Below are 26280 nucleotides of genomic sequence, written 5' to 3'. Positions count from 1 at the left end.
TTTTCTATTTTCTCTCTTGTCCCATAGTAGACTTCAGATCAAGCCTTTAAAATCATATTATGGCAACAAAATAAATGGCCAGGTTTTCATATGTAGAAAGCACCCTCAGAACATAGATTTAGGTACTGACCAGAGGACTCCAAGTTTGAAAATTCTGGCACAAATTTCTACTTTTTTATCCCCCTGTTGTGAAGATTCCGCTATCACAGTGCATATTAATGTAGTGCTCTCCTATCTCTATCTCAGGGTTTTATATGGCCACCCAACTCCATTGTATGTGAGCACCTTCCCTGTAAAATCAATAGCAAAGTCTCTACTGGACTTAGAATCATAGATTCCAAGGCCAGAAGGGATCATTATCATAATCTAGTCTGACCCTTGTTTAAAACAGGCCATAGAACTTCCCCAAAATAATTCCCAGATCATATCTTTTAGAAAAAACATCCAATCAGTGACGGAAAATCCACCACTACTTTTGTTAAATTATTCCAATAGCTAATTACCCTCACTGTTAAAAATTTACTCCCTATTTCCCATCTGAATTTTTCTAGCTTCAACTTCCAGACACTGAATCATGTTATACCTTTCTCTGCTAGCCAGAAGAGCCCACTATGAAATATTTGTTCCTCATGCAGCTACTTATAGACTGTGATCAAGTCACCCCTTAACCTTCACTTTGTTATGCTAAATAGATTGAGCTCCTAGATTCTATCCCTGTAACACATAGGGCTCTTCTCTGAACCCTCTCCAATTTATCAACATCCTTCTTGAATTGTGGACACCAGAACTGGACACAGCAGTGATGGCACAAGTGTCAAATATGGAGATAAAATAATCTCCCAGGATAGAGTCCCCCATTCTGCAAGTATGGCCTACATTCTTTGTTCCTACATGTATCCATTTACATTTAGCTGTATTAAAACACTTCTTGTTTTCTTGCACCCAGCTTACCAACTGATCCAGATCTCTCAGTACCAGTGACTTGTCCTCCTCATTACTTACCATTACCCCAATTTTTATGTCATCGGAAAACTTTATCAGTGATGATTTTATTTTTTCTTCTAAGTCATAGATATAAATGTTAAATAGCATAGGGCCAAGAACCAATCCCTGCGGTCTCCCACTAGAAACACATCCGCTTGATGATGATACCACATTTACAATTACATTTTGAGGCCTATCAGTTGGTTAGCTTTTAATCGATTTAATTGTGCCATGTTAATTTTATATAGTTCTAGTTATGTAATCAAAACATTGTGAAGTACCAAGTCAAACTATGCAGTGTCTGTCACTTTTCCTTTTTCGGGGTAAAATCTCTGTTTGGGGTAGGATTTGTGTTTTGAGAGAGAGAGAGAGAGAGAGAGAGAGAGGTTTTATTAATTAAAGAACTGTTGACACTGCCTGCCTTCTCCAGACAAAAAATGGATCCAAACCTGAAGCCTTTACTTAGCTGAAGTCAATTTGGCAGATTTTGCTCAATAGGTTACAGCATTCCTCCCACATCCCATTAAGTTCAAAGAAAGGTGACCATCAAAGTTTAAGTGGGAGCACAAAAGACAATTCCATGTTTCTCTTTTCTAGAAAAAAAGAATTCAAGAAAATGAATTGCCCCTCCAAAAACGAACAAAAAACAAAAAAATCCCCCAAAACAAAACTTACCCGAATGCAACTTTAAGGTTATATAGAATGAATCACAAATGTCTGAAAATGCTGATAAATTTCCGAAGTTAATAATCCCTGCTGTCATTTTGCACTTATAATAAGTAGAAGTTTCCATTCTTATTTTTCAGTTAAGAATCTAAATTAATATATTCCCTGTTTATGCTATAGAATTTATATAACTGAAAAATACAGGACATGCAGGATGGTTGTTCCTTCTGTAACCTTAACTTAAAAGTTACTTATGGTTTTCTGATTTTGCTCTCCTCCTTCCTTAATAACAACATTCAGCTCTTTTAGGACCTGGTGCAAAGGCCACTGAAGTCAATGGCAGATTTTGCATTGTCTTTGGATAAGCATATACAGAGTTTTTCTTCTGTAGATCTCAAAGTGTTTTACAAAGAAAGGTAAGTATCATCAGGCATCCCATTTCAAACTGGAGAACAAAGAGTTACTTGCTTGTAGTTGCCACTAAATCAGGGCAGAACCCAAAATAGAACTTCTGACTCCCAGGGTAGTGCCCCGTCCATTGTCTTTCCGTAAATTTGCACAAACGTAGTGTTTTTGTAAGCACAGTGATTATATAAAGTAGGGAACAGATTAAACAAATAAATCTCTTCTCTTTTTTCTTGACTATTTGCTTGTCTAATAGCTCAAACCAGCCACATGCGGCTCTTCAGAAGTTAATATGCGGCTCCTTGTATAGGCACCGACTCCAGGGCTGGAGCTGCAGGCGCCAACTTTCCAATGTTCCGGGGGGTGCTCACTGCTTAACCCCTGGCTCTGCCACAGGCCCTGCACCCAGTCCACCCCTTCTTGCCCCCTTCCCTTATCCTGCCATGCCCTCGCTCCCCCCACCCACCCCAGAGCCTCCTGCATGCCATGAAACAGCTGATCAGGAGGTGCGGGGAAGTAGGGGGAGATGCTGATCGGCGGGGCTGCCGGTGGGCAGGAAGTGCTGGGAGTGGGGGAGGAGGGGGAAGCTGATGGGGGGCTGCTGACATATTACTGTGGCTCTTTGGCAATGTACATTCATAAATTCTGGCTCCATCTCAGGCTCAGATTGGCCACCCCGGCTCAGACTATTGATTCCATAGCAAGAAGATTCATCAGGAATATCAGGGGAAAGCAATAGGAGCTTGGATTAGTGGACTGTGATAGCTGATTTCACAAGGAAAACATTTCAAAATATGACAGGTTTCAGAGTAGCAGCCATGTTAGTCTGTATCCGCAAAAAGAACAGGAGTACTTGTGGCACCTTAGAGACTAACAAATTTATTAGAGCCTAAGCTTTCGTGGGCTACAGCCCACTTCTTCGGATGCATACAGAGTCTCTGTATGCATCCGAAGAAGTGGGCTGTAGTCCACGAAAGCTTAGGCTCTAATAAATTTGTTAGTCTCTAAGGTGCCACAAGTACTCCTGTTCTTATTTCAAAATATGTTAACAATGATGCAACTCACAGATTCATAGATTATAATGCCAGAAGAACCACTGTGATTATCTAGTCCAGGGATCGGCAACCTTTGGCATGCTTAGTGGCGGCCAGCACATCCCTCAGCCCACGCCGCTTCCCGCAGCCCTCATTGTCCTGGAACGGCAAACAGCGGCCAGTGGGAACTGTGATTGGCCGAACCTGAGGATGCTGCAGGTAAACAAACTGTCTCGGCCCGCCAGCAGATTTCCCTGACAGGCTGCGTGCCAAAGGTTGCCGATCCCTGATCTAGTCTGACCTCCTGTATAACACTTCCCTGGACCCCCTGAATTAATTACTATTTGAACTAGAGAATATCTTTTAGGGAAAAAAAACAATGTTGATTTAAAAATTGCCTGTTATGGAGAATCCACAAACCTTAGTAAGTTGCTCCAATGGTTAGGTATAATGATTTTTGATTCAGAGTTTCATACACTGAAAGGAAATTCTGCTATTTGAAACAACAGGGCTGAATTCTGCATTTCTAGTACACTCAAAATTCCCTAGGAATTTTAGATGCAGACGGAATGCAGGATAAAGCCAATATTGGCTGCTTTTCTAATGTACATTTTCTGAATGAGGAACAAATAGATACCGCATTAGGATTCTTTAAACTTCAGTAATGAGATTCTCATTGCTTTAAGGTCACATATACATTACAGTCCATTACTGTAAACTTTTTAGGATGTGCCAGAGCAATTAATACACAAGATTAACATAACTACCTGTATAATGTTATAGTGTGTATAGGGAAATGATGCATTTTCTTGCTTGACTTTCTAAAATATTCACACTAATCTGTTTCTAATCAGCAGAACAAGACTTTGACAGCATATAGACTTTAGGTAGACTGTGTAACAAATATTTGAACCTGATTTTGGTGTGGTCCCAGTTGAGTGGGTGTAGTTTATCTCTCTGGAGAAGACACATGCATTGTACACTATCTAATGTGTCTAATGACATCTTCTGTCTTTTATCTCATTGAAATCAAGTCAGGCTTTGCTCTGGAGTGCTTTTAATTAGATATAACAAATTAAGGGACAATTTCTGCAATCCTGGAAAGCAACTGGAATTTTGTCTGACAACTCAGGACAATAGGATTTTGTGCTTCTAAGCAAAAAAGTGTAAAAGTTGCAAAAATGTGCAAAAAGAGTTAAATGCAGAACTGATTTTGTTTCAAGTGACAATGGTAAAGAAGCACAAAATCCTTTTTTTCTAAGACTGAACAAGAAATGTTATTAGATATCAGGAGTACTGTCTCCAAAGCTACTCTCTCTCTGATTCCTTATAGAGATTTTACCTGGAAACTTCCCCAATCTCCCTTTTGCCTGGCTTTGTGCTATATTTTAAAAGAAACAACACAGGTATCCTCACAGTTATCAAAAATGCAATATCCCAGCAAATTAATAGGGGGCAGTGTTGTGATGAAAATCTCATCTTTGATGTGACATAAAACACATGGCTGTATACCATGACAATTTTCCTAAGAATACAGGTATAACCCAAGGTTAAAAGGGTGCCAGATTCCAGCACAAGGTTGCAACATTCCTTTTAGTTGAATCCTTTGGGTAATATCAAACGAATATTATTTCCCACATCTCCTCTTAAAATTACTGCAAGTTTGGACTAGATAGGCTATTTCTACCTCAGAAATGGCTGTGCTTCAGTTGTTGGTGATGTTTTTGGTATGAGTAATTTGAAGTGAAAGTAGTAAAACAATGGAAATATTAAGAGTTACCATTAGTAGTACTTCTTTTTATGGAGCCGCCAAACTATAACTTTTGCAAAGCACCCCAATGGCAAGTATTCTATATTTTTAAACTATAATAATTAAGAGTACTAGTATGGGGCAGTTCTACACAGGTGTGGCTCAGGCCCAGGTCTTCAATGATACTTACACACTGAACTCCCACTGATTTCAAGTATTTGAAATAGGCTCAGTGACTTCAGTGGGGATATTCAGGCCCTAGCAATACAAGTTTAGAAATAGTTAAATCTGGAAGATCATTTGCAATATGTATGACTAAAATCAAATGTAAATAGGTTTACTTAGGTCAAAAGAAAAGTTTGTGTATTTCAGCACTTCAATTAAAAATCCTGGTTCAATAAAATGATAGTTCCCGACTTGGCTTTAAAACTGAATATCCACATTTTAGTGAGTTTTATGACAGGTCATCTGACCTGATGGTAAAGTAGCTTGTGATGAAAATTCTATTATGAATGATTAAACTCGTCACAATTTATTGTCAGCATAAGGAAACAGAATAGATGTTTAACTGCAGAGACATATAAAATGTAAATTTTAGAAAAATTCTGTACAAAACTCTTGGACCTATTTTCTAAAAAACAAAACAAAAAATCCCCCTATCATCCCATATGCTTTCAATAGTCAAAGTGGCTCTGTAATAAATCACGCAGGCTGATTGACTAAGACCACAGTGGCTGATAAAACAGTTTAGGCCTATAACTTTTGATATAGCTAATACTTTATGAGCAAGCTGTGATAAATTTACACTAGGTTTTAATGTCTATTTTCTATCTAGGAAAATCCATTCTGATAATGATCCTTCTGGTTTTTCATGCCTGATCTTGGAATGGGAAAGAGAACAACTGAGTGAAAGAGAGAGTGATAGAAGGATAGAATAAAGAAGTGAAGTGCTAAACAATTTAGCTCAATCTTAGACTATGGGAGAGAAAAGACAATTCAGGTCTTTCTTCAGAACAATAATATGGACTTAAATTTGTAAAGTGTTCAGATACCACTGTGATGGGCACAAAAATAAATGGTCAGATATCACGGTGATGGGTTTGAATAGGACAGAAGTGAAAACGCACACTTAGAAAGGTAGGTAGATAAAACTTTAAAGTCATTTTGTTCAGCCCATTAGGAAGGATGCTGGATTCCTGCTTAAAAACAAAGTATAATTGGGAAGATGGTAATCAGTTAAACCAAAATGGGAGTAATATGAAATTTAGAGGGAGGTCTCAAAAGAATGGAGGGTTTGGTGGTGTCAGGAAGCCCTTAGGTTACAAAGATGGAAACAAATTTCAAATCCTTCAAAAGAGATTTAAAACAAAAAAAGGAGTTGGGTTAAACTTATGATTTGTTAAAGGCCTTTGGGTAAATGTTCAAAAGCACCTAAGTCCCACTTTAAAAAGTGACTTATGTCCATCTTCTCCATGGTATTAGATGCCTAACTCCCATTGAAATCAATAGGAGTTAGATTCCTAAATACCATTGAGGATCTGGGCCCTAGTCAAATAGGAGCCTAACTCCCATTGACTTTTAATGAGACATAGGCACCTAAGTCATTTAGGTGTTTTTGAAAATTTTACTTATTTCCCTGTTTACAACTTCCTTTCCCTTGTTACAAAGCTATATGACAATATATTCGTTCTTCATCTGGGATGAATAAAAAACCCCCCTGGGTTTATACTCTTGCCAGCCAGTGTTGGTGTTGAGGACCAGCCCTTCTGCTGGGCAGATAGTTCTTCAAGCACACACTAGCTTGTCTAGTGAGGTGCCAAATCCAATATTAGATAAAGGGCCCAAGAAAGAAGGAATGGACAAGAAAAGCCCCTACTCTCACGTGGAATGACCCAGAATCGCTTGGTCACGGTGCTCAGGTACACAAGCCTCTCTGGCATATGTTTGGTCAAAGCTGGGTGCCAGCACACAAATATGTGTGGCTAGGCCCTCATTCATCCTCTTATTTTCTTAATCTCTTACCTCTTTTATGGCTGCATGCTCCATGTACAGCTAAATGGCTAAAGTCTTCTTAGGTTGAGTAAGTCTTAGCCTGTTTTTTCATACAATACTAATCTTCCTGTTGCCTTATCTCATCCAAAGATTAGCCTTCATTTGTTTTGCTTGGACTGAGCAAGTAGTTCAGCCTTACACTCTTGCTGCTTTGGTGTCATCCACACAAAGGTTATTTATTAATGGCTACAATGCTTGTTTCTACACTCTCATTGTCCTCCAGACAAATCCACCCCAAACTGTCAACCGTCTGCCACAAACCCAAACAGCTACACTGCATGGTCTCATGAGATGCCCTAAGAATTCATTCTGTTCATTTGCCAAGTGTTATGTCTTCTGTGGTTGCTCCACTGTAGGCCTCAAAGGGGTAAAAAAAATCACTCTAAAACATATTCTTCTAGTGTTTCCCTTCACTATGAATATGAGAGCCCCTTAAATAAAAATATATATAAAACTATTTATACCTTTAAGAACTTTATACCCTCAGATGAGTATTGTTTTTTAAATAACACCAAGACTAGGTTCCTTGAGCTACTGTATGACCCTTTAAGAATACAGCATTTCCTCACAACAGTTTGAATGTAGACAATCTGGCTATATTTCTATTGAAAGGATGACTTTTTCCTAGAAAAGTTAATCTGATTCTTAACATAAAACAAATTCCTGGTGAACCTAAAGTTTTTAGGAAACTTTCATATTGCTTAGTAGAAAACAGTGAGATCATTTGTCTATTGATACTAAAACATGATAGGCTCTTAGGAGTCAGATCCTATAAACCATGTATTTGTGGAACATTAATTGACTTCAATGAAAATTCTGCACATGAAGAGCTTCTAGAATGGGCCCTCTAAGAATAAGTCCACAATGCATTTCAAAATCCACAGCAGCGAGACTCAGAGCCCACGTCTACAGACTCAGGCTTATGGGACTTGTGCTACGGTGCTAAAAACAGCCGTGTAGATGCTGCCACTTGGGCTGGAGCTCAGGTTCTGAAACCCACCCCTCTTTCTAGGTTTCAGAGCCTAAACTCAAGCCTGAGCCTAAACTCAAGCCTGTCTACACAGCTGTTTTTAGTGCCGTAGTGGGAGCCCTAGACTGTAGACCCAAGGTCTGAGACTCATGGGTTTTTAAATGATGTGTAGATGTATCCAAAACTGCTTTTTCCAAGATCCAGGCATGAAGTGCAAGTACCTTATGCCCAGGCATGAAGTGCTCAATCAGGACACAATCTGACTCCCATTTCAGACAATAATAAAACTCACATTGACCTTGCAGTTAGAGCAGAATCAAATCTAATTTATTTTCTCAGTTTTGCCTGAGTAAAGACTGAGAACTGCAGGACCGTACTGCTAAGCTCCAGTCCTACAGTTAAGCTCTGTGCAGGTGGACCCCTGTACCTATGCAGAGCTCACTGTGTGATCATGGTCTTGGTTATTAAATGGTTGAAACACAGACAGATGAAGAGTATGTGAAAGACCTATAATCAACTGTACTTCAGGGGCATGTGTAACACAGTGTAAATCAGTCAAAATATTTTTTCTGGATCTTCCATGTCTATATAGCCACTAAATATGAAGTTATTTGAGCTGTGATGAATGATACTGGGAAGGCACTACAATATGTTAGATTTTGCTGAACAAAAGTAACTTCAAGGATTTTACATGAATTGGAGGGAAATCTCACCAAAATAATGTGTTGAAGTGAAAAGATATGTGACCATAGTAACTGAATATAATCCACTCATGGTACGTACCTTTGAAATACTAGGGATAGGCTTTCTGATTTTAGTTCAAGATGATACAGTTTATTAACACCCCTCCTGCTCTGGACAAATTGAGATTTGGTGTTTGAGATAAACAACAAAAAAGCATTAAAATCCACAAATTTTGTGCCACTGCAATGTAAACTGCAAACGTCAAGAAAAACAGGACAACACAAAACTATTTCCAGAGTGTTTCTTTCCGGAAAGATATCAAACCAAATCACTTTCCTCATCTTCACGTCTCTTCATAATGACCCCCTGACACATATCTCCTTACCCTTCCTCTAGATTCAGATGTTCCCTCTACTCTCTCTATTCAAGCCTATTCTTACTCATAATATCAGCCCTTCTCCTCTACTGATAGTAGGTCCTTTCTTTGTGGTCCTCGTTAGCTTTGTGAATCAGCCAGCCCACCTCTCTATCTCACTATCTCTTTCAAGAAAAGCTCAAAAATCATCTAATTTACCCTTCCCACAAACACTAGTTGTTGGCCTGTTTCTTGTACCTGTAATTCTTATCAACACCTCTCCTTATCTACCGTCCCCATCTAGTCTAACATCTTTGTACTGTAAGACTGGCAAGCTATGATATCCTACGCTATGCCCAAGAACACCACGTTATAAAATAAATACATGCTGGATTGCATTGTATTTTAGTTTCAAAGGTTTCGATCCTGCAACAAGAGCCTCATGGGCAGCAGTCAATGTTGTTCTGTGGTGGCCTGGTAATGTGCCCATATTAATTGTTTTGTAGGATTGGGGACAAGTTCTGTTGCTGCAATGTTCAGTGTAAAACATGCTTTTCTACTCATAAGCACCTTGTTTGTTTGGTTTACAAGAAGAGACAATTACAAACCCCCTACATTTGACATCTTAAGAAAACTTATAGGTTGCATACACAACAAAAGCCCTCAGTTATAAAACCATTCGGCCTAATAGCATTTCTCTAAGATTCCTGTTGTCAAAATTAAGTCTTTGAAGCTGGCAGTGAAAACTGTCATTTTGGGATACACGGTTCATTTGTGTAAATATTTTGAGCTGAATACATAATTTTGCTTTGAAAGAAAAGAAAACGGACATTACCATTAATATTAAGTGACAATCAATTATCTTTGTAGAACAGTGCATGTAATATAACATTTGCTTGCTTGTCTGAGATACACTTGCTCAAATTAACACTGTCTGGAATGTAATATTAATGTGGGCACCACTGATAGAAGTAAGTCTGACATGCCAAAGGCTGTAAAGAAATACTGACAAAACCTAGGAGAGCTGACGAAAGAGACTCAGAAAGATAGTTTGACAGCACCTTGAAGATTGAGACATAAAGTTCATTACCAATTAAAGTTGAGATGAAGGAGGAGCTGGGATCAAAAGGGCACCTGCCTCGTCCTCTCTCAAATTTGTGCCAGTCCAGTTGAAATAGATAATCCTTTAAAGAAAGTCACAGAAAACAGCATAAATACTACATTAAAATAAAATAATAAAAGATTAGCTTTAATGTATTTGTTATCTCTGAACCGAATTGACTTTTTCTGAGTGGAGAAAATAAGGTTACCATTGTTCATTAATAAATTTGTTATAAAGAGTCTTTGATTTCCACAAAACACCTTTGCATACAGACTACACTGCAACATTTATTGAATCAGTGATTCATTTGTATGGGTATAGTGAGGGAAAATGTCCCTACCTCTTCTAAAATTATCTAAATATTCAATAACTATTTAGCAAAGAAATGTATTCATCCTCTCTAGATAGGATGGCATAATACATGTAGCATAGATTTGGGACTTCTGTGTGTCTTCTTTGTACTAGAAAGTTTTAGGAATGAATGAATCTTTGATTAAAACATTCAGAGCATGTGATGTGATTTATGTTGTAGATGTACTCCAAAATTAGTCTTGGAAGAAGATGGGCAATCTAATTTAACTTTCTCGGTTTATGACTTAACCTGAACTCTTGCTCCTGCAATGTTGCCTCTTTTATCACCTGCATTTTTCTGGGTTCCTAAAAGAGCTTCAGAGAAATGCGATTATTTAACTAAAATGTCAGGTGAGAGCACAGAAGAAAATATTTTTAAAACTATTTATTTATGAAGTTTTAACAAATCTTTGCCATGTAAATATCAGAGCCAAAACAATGTTCATTACAACAGTGAGCTTTTGCTTAGAGAAACATTAAACAGTAATATAATCCCAGCTCATTTAACGGGGTGTTACCTTTATTACAAAGTGAGCACCTTTACATTACCCAAGACATGCTGTTTCTGGTGATTTTATAAATTGAGTGAAATCTCTGATTACACATATTTAACAAACTAGGCATGTCTATCAAATGTTAATATTCAAAATTATTGGACAGGTGTGCTGGGTTTTGGTGGGTGAGTGTATTTTGTCTGAGTGTTGAATAAATGGTAGATAAATATCTAAGTATGTGATTAGTGCGTTAATTGGAAACCTTTTTTTTAAAATGTATATATTAAACTTTCAAAAATAAGGCGGGAGAGGAGGAGAAAGTACAGTTATGACAATTAGATTGCCAAAATATACATAGTACAATAATCAAGAATTTGCATTATAAATATATATGATACCATATATTTCAGCAATGCCAGTTCTGTGTCACAGATTCACTCATCGAACAAGTTATATGAAACCATATTATTTCTTTCAGCATACTGTATAAATTCAATCCTTCTGCCTGGTGAACTGATCTCAGTTTTAGGTTGGTGGTACACATGTATGTCAAATGTTTGGGTAGATGTAAAACCACACAAAAAAGGAAGCTAAAAAGTAAAGGTTTTTAAAAGGGACAGCAAGATGAAAGAACAGGAGGGCAGAAAACAGAGCGGTGGGGCAGAGGGAGAGGGAAGAGAGGGTAATGAGAGTGACATTTCGGTTCTCATCCTCTAGAGATCAATCAAGGCCTGTACAAAGTTAGACTAAATCTTTTCAAATTTGTCTAAGGCCCATCTTCTCTGAAATGTTACTCACTCTGTAGTTGCCAGCCAGCCAGGTCTCTCTGCCAAGCTTCTATCCCTGGAAGCAATCTGCTCTTCCATCAAAGCAATATAAGCCATTTGGCTACAAGCATTGCACTATAGAAACAAGCTTTCCATGAGCTGAGAGTTTCCAAGATGTTGGGATATATCCCAAAACACAGTTTGGAAAGTAATTTCTAAGACTGTACCCATCATCGTATTAATCCTCCTATCTACTTCTAGCCTAAAAGACTGGATCTTGGGACTGTCCCAAGACACATGAGCCAGCATGGCTCCAGAAGACCCACATCTCCAGAAGCAGTCTGTGTTGGGAAAACCCAAGCTCTGTAACTTATGTGGAGACCAGTGTGAATGAAATATAATTTTCTGCTGGATCAGCCTTAATCACATATCAACAATACAGTTTTTAATGTATTGTAAGGCATTTCCCCATTGGCTAGGGCTCAGGTTTATACACAAATTTTTGTTCCAGGCCCAGCACAGATCATCTAAATTAGGGACTGTCACTTGGGCCAGGAACTCTTAAGAGGCTACAGCTGGTCTGGTAAACCTATGGAGCTCTCTTCACAACAACAGAAACTCTGGATTTCTGGCAGTCCCACTGCCTCTGGATTGAATACATCCTTCAAAAGATGTTTAAGTTGTAGGAAACACCATTTGCACCAGGTAGGTTATACGGTTGTTGAAGTGTTTGCAATGGAAGAAATGGATCCTCTGAGGTCAATTGAGACCCCTACAATTTCCCCTTATCCAGCTATTTTCTCCACATTAATCATTTATTGTCCATTTTCAACTAATTGCCCCAGAAGAAAATATTTTTTTACATTGAACATCATCCATCCAGCTAGGTTTATTTTAGGGCTCTTGATTAATCACAGTTAACTCGTGATTAACTCAAAAAATGAATCGTGATTAAAAAAATTAATCGTGATTAATCGCAGTTTTAATCACACTGTTAAACAATAGAATACCAATTGAAATGTATTAAATATTTTGGATGTTTTTCTACATTTTCAAATATATTGATTTCAATTACAACACAGAATATAAAGTATACTGTGCTCACTTTATATTATTATTTTTATTACAAATATTAGCACTGCAAAAAAGAAACAAAAGAAATACCATTTTTCAATTCATCTCATAAAAGTTCTGTAGTGCAATCTCTTTATCATAAAATTGCAACTTATAAATGTAGAATTTTTTGGTTACATAACTGCCCGCAAAACAAAACAACGTAAAACTTTAGAGCCAACAAGTCCTACTTCTTGTTCAGCCATCGCTCAGACACAAACAAGTTTACATTTACGAGAGATAATGCTGCCTGCTCCGTATTATTTATTATTATTATTATTTACAATGTCACCTGAAAGTGAGAACAGGCGTTTGCATGGCACTTTTGTAGCCAGCATTGCAAGGTATTTACGTGCCAGATATGCTAAACATTTATATGTCCCTTCATGCTTCAGCCACCATTCCAGAGGACATGCTTCCATGCTGATGAAGCTTGTTAAAAAAATAATGCGTTAATTAAATTTGTGACTGAACAACTTGAGGGAGAATTGTATGTCTCCTGCTCTGTGTTTTTCCTGCATTCTGCCATATATTTCATGTTATAGCAGTCTCGGAGGATGACCCAGCAAATGTTATTCATTTTAAGAACAGTTTCATTGCAGATTTGACAAAATGCAAAGAAGGTAACAATGTGAGATTTCTAAAAATAGCTACAGCACTGGACCCAAGGTTTAAGAATCTGAAGTGCCATCCAAAATCTGAGAGGGATGAGGCATAGAGCATGCTTTCAGAAGAAGTCTTAAAAGAGCAACCCTCCGATGCGGAAACTACAGAACCCAAACCACCAAAAAAGAAAATCAACCTTCTGCTGATGGCATCTGACTCAGATGATGAAAATGAACATGTGTCGGTCCGCTCTGCTTTGCATCATTATCGAGCAGAACCCGTCATCAGCATGGACGCATGTCTTCTGGAATGGTGGTTGAAGCATGAAGGGACATATGAATCTTCAGCGCATCTGGCATGTAAATATCTTGTGACACTGGCTACAACAGTGCCATGCGAACACCTGTTCTCACTTTCAGGTGACATTGTAAACAAGAAGCGGCAGCATTATCTCCTGCAAATGTAACCAAACTTGTTTGTCTGAGCGATTGGCTGCAGTAGGACCGAGTGGACTTGTAGGCTCTAAAGTTATATATTGTTTTATTTTTAAATGCAGTTATTTTTTGTACATAATTCTACATGTGTAAGTGCAACTTTCATGATAAAGAGATTGCACTACAGTACTTATATTAGGTGAATTGAAAAATACTATTTCTTTTGTTCTTTACAGTGCAAATATTTGTAATAAAAATAAATATAAAGTGAGCACTGCACACTTTGTATTCTGTGTTTTAATTTAAATGAATATATTTGAAAATGTAGAAAACATCCAAAAAATATGTAAATAAATGGTATCCTATTCTATTTAACAGCATGATTAATCACGGTTAATTTTTTTAATCGCTTGACAGTCCTAGTTCATTTAGATGCGGGGGAAATAATTACAAACCTGCCCATCTAAGGATACTTTAAAGATGAGATTCACCCAGTGACTAGTACACCAGTGTGACCTTTGCCAAGGACATCTACAATTGTGAATCACTGTTAACTACTCTGCCTCAACAAGTGAGTGTGCAACTGCTAAACTGTGTGTCAGCTCCCTGACACACCATCTTGTCTGCTTTGTCAGCAAACTCTTCAGGAATCTGCCAGTCCAAACCTTACTGTGCAGGTAACAATCAGTGAACCCTAATTCCCAAGTTCCCCAAAGACATCTCTCTGCAGTGTCCAGCCCTCTAATTGAACTCAAATACATTAAGTTTGCTGCTCCTTTAAAGAGACAATACACAACAGCTTATTAACGTACTTGGGGTTGACAAACCCTCCACTTCAACCAAAGTGCTGAGATGGTTTGTGTTAAAAGCAAAACAAGTTTATTAAAAAAAAACTAGGTTTAAGTGATAACAAGAATAAGGAATAAGGATAGAAATGGCTATAAATAAGCAGAAGTAAAAATATACTTCTAAACCTAAAACTTAACAAACCAGAGTATTTTGTTCAGAAAAGTTTATTAATCATAGACTTTTTTTTTCAGCATGGCTGACTGGACATTTAGCCAGGACCCAACACACAAAGTTCAAAGCGTGGGGCTTCTTTGACTCCTCAGGAAAAATCAGAGATTTCCCCCCCTATCTTTTTAGTCCAGTAAACCTTTGAAATGTATTCTTTGAAAAATAAGCCCAAAGTTTTTCCCTTCTTCTGGGGTGCAGACACCATGCTGTCTTCTCTCCCACTTGCTAGCTTGATAACTTTGTTTATCTTCCATGTAAATGTTCCTTTATTGTCTCTGCCTGACGACCAGCCTGGTCAGACAAGCAAATATACATTCCTTTCTCTAGGTAGATTGGGTTTGTGCACTGCTTGCCAAACACATTTAAAGAACATAATTCTAGCACATATTTATAATTCTTTGAACACAGCCGGTACTTCCACTACTCAATGATTTTCGGGACTAGGGTGTTATCAGTTGGTATATGATACCTTACATGATACCTTTTAGATACAGATTATGCCAACAGTGTGTTAGTGTGGTGAGTATGTCAGGCATGACAAAAGTTGCTGACACAGAGTAGTGAACCATCAATGGGCTCTGTATCACACCTCTCTCCCTGACATTAATGCAGTAGTCTACTCTGCGGGCATCAGTTCAAAGACTCCCTGAACCCATAGACTTCCCCCTCTTTAACATCCATACTTCACCAAGTGATTGCTTCACACCCATCTGGATCACCCTGGTCAGTAAAGGGATCTGTCGCCCCTCCCAAAGGTGTGAAACCAAATCTCTTACCCTCTGTGTCTCCTCTGCTCCCAGTAGTTTGTCCTGCTCTCAGTGGAGTACTGGCCCACAGCTATTTACCTAGCTGTACCAATGACTCACTGCGCCCAGCAGATCCTGGGTATGTTTTACCCCTGCCACAGACACACTTAGCACTGACTCAGTTTCTCCAGTGAGGGTTTACCCCCTCGACCACTGAGTCTAGCCATGGTGGGTCTCCCATCTAACTATGTTTATTTAGGTGTGGGTAAAAAAATTACAAAACTGCTCATTTACGGATACTTTAAAATTGAGATTCATCTAACGACTAGAAACCAGTGAAGCTGGAGTCCTTGAAACAAACAACTTTGTTTCAATATAACTATTGATGAGTGCTTTCTTTCTTTACCGGTATGTTTTAGTTAGATAAGAGACTGAACAAAAACCTATGCACAATTTAATTATCCCACTCCACAGGCATACACCACTGATACTTGGAGGGACGTTAAAGACTAGCCTTTCTGCTTTGAAACATGAGCTCTGATTGGTTCCTTCCTGGTGCTGTTTTGAAACATCCCCTTGCTGCTGGATGTGGTTTGAACATAACGGTAACTTGGCACCTCTTTAGTCCCCATCTCCTGCTGCCTGCTCTGTCACCAGTTTTGAAGAGTGTTGTTTTTTCCAAATCTTCAGTGACACTGGCTCTTTGAAGGTCTAATTATATTTTGCTGCTCTGTGCAAGTTCTTCCATTTTCTTGTGCATCTTGTTCCTTCAACACTTGTATATGAAAAACTATTTGGGTTGACATGTGCATGCGGAAGGTGGGGAGTGAGAACTCTGTTAGCCTACAGTAATGCTGCCAATCAGTTTAGAATACTGATAGTCCAATGTTAACGTAGAAAAAGAGAGGGAAAGAGAGGAAGGAGATGTGAAGAAAAGACAGAGGGAGACTTTACCACCTCATCCTGTGGCTTGGATTATTCCATCCTGCTGCTGGTCAATTTTCAAGCCACAAGGGAATAGGATTCCTGTGGAACCCTGAATTTCATCCCAAATTTCTTAAACATCACACACCAGTTCGAGTTAAAAAAAAATCAGGATGTTTTGGGTCGACAGTAGACAAGAACAGTAAAGAGAACAAAACAAAAGGAAAATATACTACTGAAAACCATGAAGAATGCACTAGAGAGTCATTACTGTCCAAAAATGTGATGCAAAGGAAATTCTTCTTAAGAGAATGAGCCTACCTGCTGTTATCTCTGTCTTAACCAGCTACTAAAAATAAAGGTACTAATGAAAAATATTTTCCTCCCCCCACCTGAGTTTCCTCACTGAAGCATTTGTCAGTAAATCAGTTAAACAAAAACCAAAGAATGTGAACAATTTTCAAAGACAAAGGTGAAAAGTAATTAGAGAAATAACTTGTGAGTTCATAGATTTAACATGATCTCCCAGTACTTGTGCTGTCCATTTACCCTCTCATGATAAAATAACAATGAAATATTCAATGAAATCAATGACTGCAAATTTAAAACCGATAAGAAAAACATTCTTCAGTAAATAAGGTGAACAGAAAACAGGGGTGGGCACAGAGTTGAAGCAAATTAACATAAACATTTCACACCAATAGTTGCAGAAATGTTGTTTACGCTATTTACGCAGCAATACTGTTTTCTGCAATTGATATGGTAGGGTCCATACCTCCTGTTGTGCCATTATTTTGTACACAGAACTGCAACTTAAACAAACTGGATGGGGTGTGGGGTGTATTCATGACAAGACATGGCTCTATTTATGAACCATAAACTGTCATTCTTGCTCAAATTTTACTTAGGTAAAGCCCATTAAAAGCAGTAGCTTTTGATCAACTTGGGACACTGAAACCTGGCAGAGAAAAATCTTATGTCATGCAAGGAAATAATGTAGGCCACTGCTCTATAGTTATGGATATGTGAAAGTAAACCCAAACCAGGCTAGTCTTATGGGAACATCTTACAGACCGGGGCCACTCTTAACTATTGGTGAATTAGGCAGTTCACGAGGGCAGTAGATTTTGGGGCAGCTGCCTAAAGTGGCAGCTTGACAGAAGGGTAACTGGGCCAAATTTGAATGGTGTTATAAGCCAGCAGGCCAGAGCACCATGCCTCTTACTCAAATTTGGCCCAGCTGCCCCTCCATCAGGCCAAATCAGGGGCAACTGGGCCAAATCTGCCAGCCTAGACCTATGAGGAGGGGGAAGCATATTGAAGTTTTTTCTAAGGTGGCAGTTTTAAGCACCCTCTGACTATAGAATTTGATAAAGATAAACCCAATGGAGTCCCATAGAAATTTAAAAGGGTTCTCTTGAAATTATTCTTAAAATCTATAGAAATTAATAGAAAATTATCTCCTTTTATGATCATTTTTCAAGCAGCCAATAGAAATGAAGAAAGAACTATATATCTGCTATATAATTCCATTGAATGGTATAAATATTCTATTCAAACGTTCACAGTTTCCATCAGGGAAAATTTACCTGCTATTGCAAACCTTAAATTTGAGCCACTTTTTGGGTTTACGACCCTTCTAGGAATTGTGGAGGGATTCTGAGTGAACCTGAGATAAATTATTGTTTCACGGTGAAATGAGACAAAACTCAGTGGTTTCTTCTACATTTCATTGTGCTGGTTCCCTGGACTCGTTTAAACCCGAAGCTCAATGTGAAACAAATGTGACCCAAACCAACAAAACAGGTTCATGCAAAACACTGTAAACTGAAACCATCCATTTCTCCTCAGCACTTTCTACAGTCATTTAGGCCTGGATCCTGCAATGAGACCTATGCAGACAGACCACAGTGCCTGCACAGATTCTTTGCAGAAATAAGGCCATAATATGCATGGTGCACATTAGGCCATTTAATTTAAAATCAATGAGTGGTTTTAAGGGAGTGCAGTGAAACCTGCATATGGTGAAGCTGTTTTTGCACACAAGACAACTTAGCTCACTGGATTCTTATTATTATCACAGGCAACCAATAAAAAAACAACAACACAAAGATAAACTGACCCATTGAGCCATGTTGACAATCTGAAAACCGAAAACCATCTATTTTATGGTTCATGGAATGTGCAGTGTGCAGGTTAACTGTAGTGAGAATGGTAGGCAGTATTTATATTGTCCTGTCATTATCTATGTTTTAACAGCTGGAATTTTTGACTAAGCAATATGGTTTAAATTTACAAGCCATCACTATCAATCAAGGTAGGCAAAAATTTGGATTTCAGTGTAACATGGAGACGTTTTTCAGTTTTGATAGAAAGCAGGACACGTACCACATTAAATGCTAGCAGATGCATGAGCTCATCACAAAAAAGGTCTGCAAAATGTAGACAATAACTTTTTCCAAGGGAATTTTCCATTTTAGCCTTCTGTGACAGCACAACAAATACAGCATTTCTAACCGTGGAGGTTAGTCATTGAAGATGACTATGTGTCTGTTTCCACATGATGCCAATTTAAATGAAATAAGTGTGACACATTAATAACGTCAAGGGCTAATATTATCACTCTAGCCTTTCTTGCTGTGTGGTGTGTGTGACACTGGAATCCTTTAGACTGTCAGACGAAAACTCACACCCTACAGGATAGTACATAGCAATTCAACTTTGTCATTTATTTTACAGGCATTTTCCAGTAGTTAGGGTAAAAGTCACACAACAACACAGATGGGTGGGTGGAGTTACTAATATCTAAGCCTAGCTTGAAAAAAACAGAGATCAAAGTTTTATGTATAATTTCTATGACTAAAGAAACCCAATGCACACTTGGCTATTACTAAAATAATAATCTTTTGCAAAAATATACTTAGTTTCCAAGAACTGCAGCCATTTTATCTTTAACTAACTCAATGGGAATTAATAATGTTAGAGAATAAAAATATAATGTAAATTATAAATAATAATATAAGAAAAGGAAAATCAGAACTATTAAAGCTGAAGGGCTACATTAAATTGCAGAGTAGAGATTTGCTTTTTCACTTGCCTTTGGTTCTGATTCAACAAAGAATTTTAGGGTGTGCTTAAATCCATTCCCATTCAGCAAAGCCCTTACGCACATGGTCAGCTTTAAACACTGGCTTAATAAAGGGGCTATGTATAGATGTTCCTATGAAAGTCTATTTATGAGGCAAAATAATTTGATTTTCCTTGTTTGTTTGTTTTTCAGTTTTAAGACTCCGCAAGTGTTTTCCATGTAAGGGGGAAAAAATAGCAACGCCCCTAACCCCCGAGATATTGATATGTGTGTTCCTTGAAGATACAGTAAAATGACCCAAACCACATCTCACAGAAGTCAATGGAGAGAATATTACTGATTCCACTGGGAATGGGCCTAAAATGAGTAACTTGATCTATTAATGGTAATTATCAGCAAAGTTTGGGGTAGGGTATTCATCCATGTAATACAGGACCTTCAAAATGTTCATGAAAAGGAATGGGAAAGGGGTTGCCATTCCTCTGAAAAGAAGTTTGAGCCATTAGACAGACTGGGAAAGATACCGATTTTAGCACTTTTAGTTAAAAAATATATGTATAAATATGTATCAAACAGTACAGCTGAAGTCACTTAACTCTTTGCTGCTTTTAACAAGTTAGTAACTTGCAGGGGAATTATGCCTCTGTTTGACTAAGAACTCAAGGTAATTTGTATTGCATACCAGTAATTCGTCCTTGGGGGAAATTACACTTTTAGGCCACCATGACTGTAGGTAGAAATCCGTAACTACGGTTCTTGGCACTTGCTGAATCATTTCACGTTCAATCTGACATACTGGGCAAAGTTCACTTCTAGCATGAGTGGTCACAACATTATATTGTCTTTAATTAGCAAATGAAATCATATACAAGAGATGATTTGGTCGATTGGCCTTCTTGTATCAGTGTTTACATATTGGGGGGGATATTTAAATAGTAGTGTGAAAAACATTGAATCATTTTCACCTGCAAAATCAGTCAAACGGCAAAAATGTAAACCAGGGATGCTGAGGTGATAAATATTCATATATTTGCTTGTGAAAAAGCACGCAGAAACTTTTTGAGGGAACAACCAATGGATAGGATGCTGGTGAGATCTGACTCACGCTCCTCAAGCAGACTTGATTTTTTTTCTGTTCTCGTAACCTTGTAAAGCAGAGGAAATCACATTCTATGATGGCATGTAGAAAGGAGCAAGTGTCTTCTGCTTAGCCCCTTGAATGACTCACATGCTGCTTCTTGCTCTCATGGTGCACAGTCATTCATCCGCGGCCCAATCCAATGGTCACTGAAGTCAATGGGAAGACCTTCATTAGTCTTTGGATCGAGATGACAACGTACAAGGCCTTTGGCCTTATCTCCATTAACCTCAGATATCTTCAGTATTGAGCTAGTGCACTTAAAATAATAATGTGGCCATGTCGGCACTGGCAGCAGTCCAGGCTAGCCACCTGAGTATGTATCTAGGGACTCAGGCAGGTTTATATTTGGGAGACTAGCTCATGCCACTGCCTGTGCTGTTGTGGCCATACCACAGGCGCCGACTCTGTGGGTGCTGCGGGGCTCAAGCACCAGGCACCAGGCACACATATGTTCAGCGGCGCTGCAGAACCAATCAGCTGTTTGGTGGCTGGCGGGAGGTGCTTGGGGGAGGGCGGAGAGCAGCAAGCAGCAAGCAGCAGGCAGGCAGGAGCCTCGGGGAGAGGGTGGAGTGGGGGCAGGAAGACATGGAGAGAGGGTGGAGCCTCAGGGGAAGGGGCGGAGTGGGGGGAGGGTCCTCAGGGTGGAGCGAGCGTGGATCACTCCTGGGGAAAAATAAAAGTCAGTACCTATGGGCCATACTGCTATTTTTAGCTTGCTAGTGCATTTCTGCCTGCACACGCTGAGAAGCAGGCTCCTAGCTGCAGCATAGACATACCCCTTATGTTCTTTTTGGCCTTATTTACCTTTAAGGTTTCTATTAACTGAAGCAGGGTCTTGCAAAATCCCTTGATTCATGGTATAAGGCGTGCACCAATTCAACTTGCATTGAAGTCAATAGTAATCCTTCCAGTGCAACGGAAGTTGTATTGGACCCACTATGCAGCACACAGCATTTTAGGGGGACTCAGCAAGTAGTTTCACATATTGAATTTCTTTTCCTCTAAAATTTATCTTTAAACAAAAACCAAGATAAGACAAGTGTGTTAAAAAAACACTAAGGTTACAAAGATAAGCACTCACAAGTCAGGAAATGCCAAATGCCCCCTTGTAAGTATGCACTACCATACTGTCCTAATAACATGATCACATGCTGTTATTTCCACCGGCCCTCTGCATTTCTCATTTAACACAAAGGTTGGAGATCGCACAGTGAATGACGGGTTCATTCACTGAACAGTGAGGATAAATATAATGGATGAAATTTCTCTTTATATATAGTTACAATGTATATTATATTTAAATTACTATTTTAGCATATTAAAATGTAATTAACATATTTAAAACAATTTCCATGGAGACAATATAATTTTGTGTTGATGGAGAGCCATTATACTTTGCAATAGTTTATATAAAGAGCAGGTGTGTCTGTATCTGAGTGGATGCATATGTATATAATACTCAGATTTATATGAGATGACAGTAGTACCTTGAAGATGCTGGTGTGTTACAAAAATAATGTGACCTAAAGCACCAAGGAACTTCTGTTGGCATATATTACTTATACTTCATCAAGCATGGCAACTGGAAAGACCTTTTCCTTGTTGCAAATAGATATTTTTATGTGATAGGAAAGGTTAAAAGCTGGAGGGCTCCAAAGAAAACTGGTGTCCACAACATACAACTGGAGTGTTTTTGATGGAACCCATCTCCTCTGTGTTTTCTTTTTGTTTTCTCTCGGGGACTACAACAGACTACAACTATTAGTGCAAATTGCCTGCGCCCACATGCCATGCTGATCCTAAACCTTCCTTCTTGCAAATATGCATCCTTTATAAACCCTACACCCTAATATATACAGATGTTAAATACACTATGCAGAGGCTTCTTTCAGGATAGGTGTATTGAACGAACTTTGACTCCCACATTTTCTAAAAAAAAAAAGAAAAATCACAGAGCATGTCTGTATATATCAGCACAGCACCTAGTCAGTGTTTTAATTCAAATACAAGGCTCTGAAATGAACCTGCAACTCTATGACCTTTCATAAGCTGAACATTCCACCTCATCAAGAAAGTATGTGGGGAAAGAGATATACTGTACTGGCTGTAGGAAGAAAGGTTTATACTTTAGGTAGCATAACTGAAAGCTGACGATAGGATCAGGTCTGAAAAGACACTTCAAATCATTCAGCCTTCAGTAATGTGCAGAACAATTTAGATTAAACAGTTTCCATGTATACAACTATTATATTATACCCAAGAGTATTAGATAAGTATCTTTTTTGTATAAACAAATGACTAAATCTGTACAGTGGGTTAGAATAGTAAAATAAGTTTTCAGACAATGTCAAAGCCTTTAATTAGGAAACCAAAGAACCAAACCATTTAAGATGCTGAAACCACTAGAGAATGAGCTGATGCTCAAAGAAAACCAGGCATACAGGAAGCTCATACAGAGGGCATTTAGGTCCTCATCCTGCATGCACTTAAGCATGTGCATAATTTCACTCACTCCCATTGAAACCTTCAGAATTACTACTCACTTGAGCAAAAGTGTAGTAAGCAATGCAAGTGCTCAGACAGACAGCATGGTGTTGAGCAACCTTATGTACACCTAGATACATGGAAAGCCACAACAGTTTTAAAGGCACTGGTGAGACCTCAACTATTCTAGTTTTAAAACGTATCATCGGCTTATTGAGGGGGAAAAATACCCGGCTGACCTCCTTGCCCAGGTGTCAATGGAATGGCAAGATCTGAAATTCAAAATTATTTTTACTGCCACCCAAGCAAATAACAATGTGAATTCACCATCTAACTTATGGCAAGAAATGTCCATAGAATCATAGGACTGAAAGGGACCTTGAGAGGTCATCCAGTCCTTTCCCCTGCACTCATGGCAGGACTAAGTATTATCTAGACCTTTCCTGACAGGTGTTTGTCTAATCTGCTCTTAAAAATCTCCAATGATAGAGATTCCACAACCTCCCTAGGCAATTTATTCCAGTGCTTAACCACTCTGACAGGAAGTTTTTCCTAATGTTCAACTTAAACCTCCCTTGCTGCAATTTAAGCCCATTGCTTCTTGTCCTATCTTCAGAGGTTAAGAAGAACAATTTTTCTCCCTCCTCCTTGTAACAAGCTTTTATGTACTTGAAAACTGTTATCATGTCTCCTCTCAGTTTTCTCTTTCCCAGACTAAACAAACCCATTTTTTCCATCGTCCCTCATAGATCATGTTTTATCATAGAATCATAGATTTTAAGGTCAGATGGGACCATTATGGTTGTCATAACCATAAAGGGAAGGGTAACAGCCCTCCTGTGTACAATACTATAAAATTCCTCCTGGCCAGAGACTCCAAAATCCTTTTACCTGTAAAGGGTTAAGAAGCTCAGATAACCTGGCTGACACGTGACCCAAAGGACAAAATACTTTCAAATCTTGGTGGGGGGAAGGCTTTTGTTTGTGCTCTTTGTTTTGGTTGTTGTTCGCTCTTGGGACTAAGAGGGACCAGACATCAATCCATGCTCTCCAAATCTTCTGAACAAGTCTCTCATATTTCAAACTTGTAAGTAACAGCCAGGCAAGGCGTGTTAGGTTTATCTTTGTTTTCTCAACTTGTAAATGTTTCTTTTGCTAGAGTGTTTATCTCTGTTTGCTGTAGCTTTGAACTTAAGGCTAGAGGGGGTTCCTCTGGGCTCTTTGAATCTGATTACCCTGTAAGGTTATTTTCCACCTTAATTTTACAGAGATGATTTTTACCTTTCTTTCTTTAATTAAAAGCCTTCTTTTTAAAAACTTGATTGCTTTTTCCTTGTTTTAAGATCCAAGGGATTTTGGATCGGTGTTCACCAGGGAATTGGTGGAGGAGTCTCTCAAGGCTACCCAAGGAAGGGAGTTAGCACTTGGGAGTGGTGGCAGCAAAACCAGATCTAAGCTGGTAGTTAAGCTTAAAAGTTTACATGCAGGTCCCCATATCTGTACTCCAAAGTTCAGAGTGGGGAAGGAACCTTAACAATGGTCATCAAGTCTGACCCCCTGCACAATGCAGGCCACAGAATCTCACTCACCCACTCCTGTATCAACCCCCTAACCTATGTCTCAGCTACTGAAGTCCTCAAATCGTGGTTTAAAGACTTCAAGGTGCACAGAATCCTTCAGCAACTGACCTGTGCCCCACGTTGCAGAGGAAGGTGAATCTTCTGCAAATCTGCCCTGGAGGAAAATTCCTTCCTGACCCCAAATGTGGCGATCAGCTAAACCCTGAGCATGTGGGCAAAACTCACCAGCCAGACACCCAGGAAAGAATTCTCTGTAGTAACTCAGATCCATACCATCTGACATTGGGCATATTTACCACTAATAGTCAAAGATCAATAAATTGTCAAAATTAGGATATCCCATCATACCATCCCCTCCATAAACTTATCAAGCTTAGTCTTGAAGCCAGATATGTCTTTTGCTCCCACTGCTCCCCTTGGAAGGCTTTCCAGAACTTCACTCCTCTGATGGTTAGAAACCTTCGTCTAATTTAAAGTTTAAACTTCCTGATGGCCAGTTTATATCCATTTGTTTTTGTGTCCACATTGGCACTGAGTTTAAATAATTCCTCTCCCTCCCTGGTATTTATTCCTCTAATATATTTATAGAGAGCAATCATATCTCCCATCAGCCTTCTTTTGGTTAGGCTAAACAAGCCAAGCTCTTTGAATCTCCTTTCATAAGACAGGTTTTCCATTCCTCGGATCATCCTCCTAGCCCTTCTCAGTACCTGTTCCAGTTTGAATTCATCCTTCTTAAACATGGGAGACCGGAACTGGACACAGTATTCCAGATGAGGTCTCACCAGTGCCTTGTATAACGGTACTAACACCTCCTTATCTCTACTGGAAATATCTCACCTGATGCATCCCAAGACCGCATTAGACCATATCAAATTAGCAGCTCATAGTCATCCTGTGATCAACCAATACTCTGAGGTCCTTCTCCTCCTCTGTTACTTCCAACTGATGCATCCCCAGCTTATAACAAAAATTCTTGTTATTAATCCCTAAATGCATGGCCTTGCACTTTTCACTATTAAATTTCATCCTATTACTATTACTCCAGTTTACAAGGTCATCCAGATCTTCCTGTCTGATATCCTGGTCCTTCTCTGTATTGGCAATACATCCCAGCTTTGTATCATCCGTAAACTTTATTAGCACTTTCCCACTTTAAATAAGAATGGTCCCAAAATCGATCCCTGAGGAACTCTACTAGTAACCTCCCTGCAGCCTGACAGTTCACCTTTCTGTACAACCCATTGTAGTCTCCCCTTTAACCAGTTCCTTATCCACCTTTCAATTTTCATATTGATCCCCATCTTTTCCAATTAGGCTAATAATTCCCCATGTGGAATCGTATCAAATGCCTTACTGAAATTGAGGTAAATTAGATCCACTGAGTTTCCTTTGTCTAAAAAATCTGTTACCTTCTCAAAGAAGATCAGGTTGGTTTGGCACGATCTACCTTTTTTAAAACCAGGTTGTATTTTGTCCCAATTACCACTGACCTCAATGTCCTTAACTACTTTCTCCTTCAAAAATTTTCCA

General features: G+C 38.8%; 1 protein-coding gene across 1 annotated transcript in view; it reads right to left on the bottom strand.

Annotated features, from left to right (window-relative positions):
* Nucleotides 1-26280, bottom strand: part of SEMA3E (semaphorin 3E) — a 215836-nt gene that overhangs the window by 43384 nt on the left and 146172 nt on the right. The window contains exon 5 of the mRNA XM_005304506.4: nucleotides 9991-10084. Within this exon, the coding sequence (XP_005304563.2) occupies nucleotides 9991-10084 (94 nt within the window). The remainder of the gene's footprint in view (nucleotides 1-9990; nucleotides 10085-26280) is intronic.

Source organism: Chrysemys picta, chromosome 1 (genome assembly GCF_011386835.1).
Source record: "Chrysemys picta bellii isolate R12L10 chromosome 1, ASM1138683v2, whole genome shotgun sequence".
Taxonomy (NCBI): domain Eukaryota; kingdom Metazoa; phylum Chordata; order Testudines; family Emydidae; genus Chrysemys; species Chrysemys picta.
The sequence above is the reverse complement of the archived record's forward strand: the minus strand, read 5'-3'. Positions and strand labels throughout refer to the sequence as shown.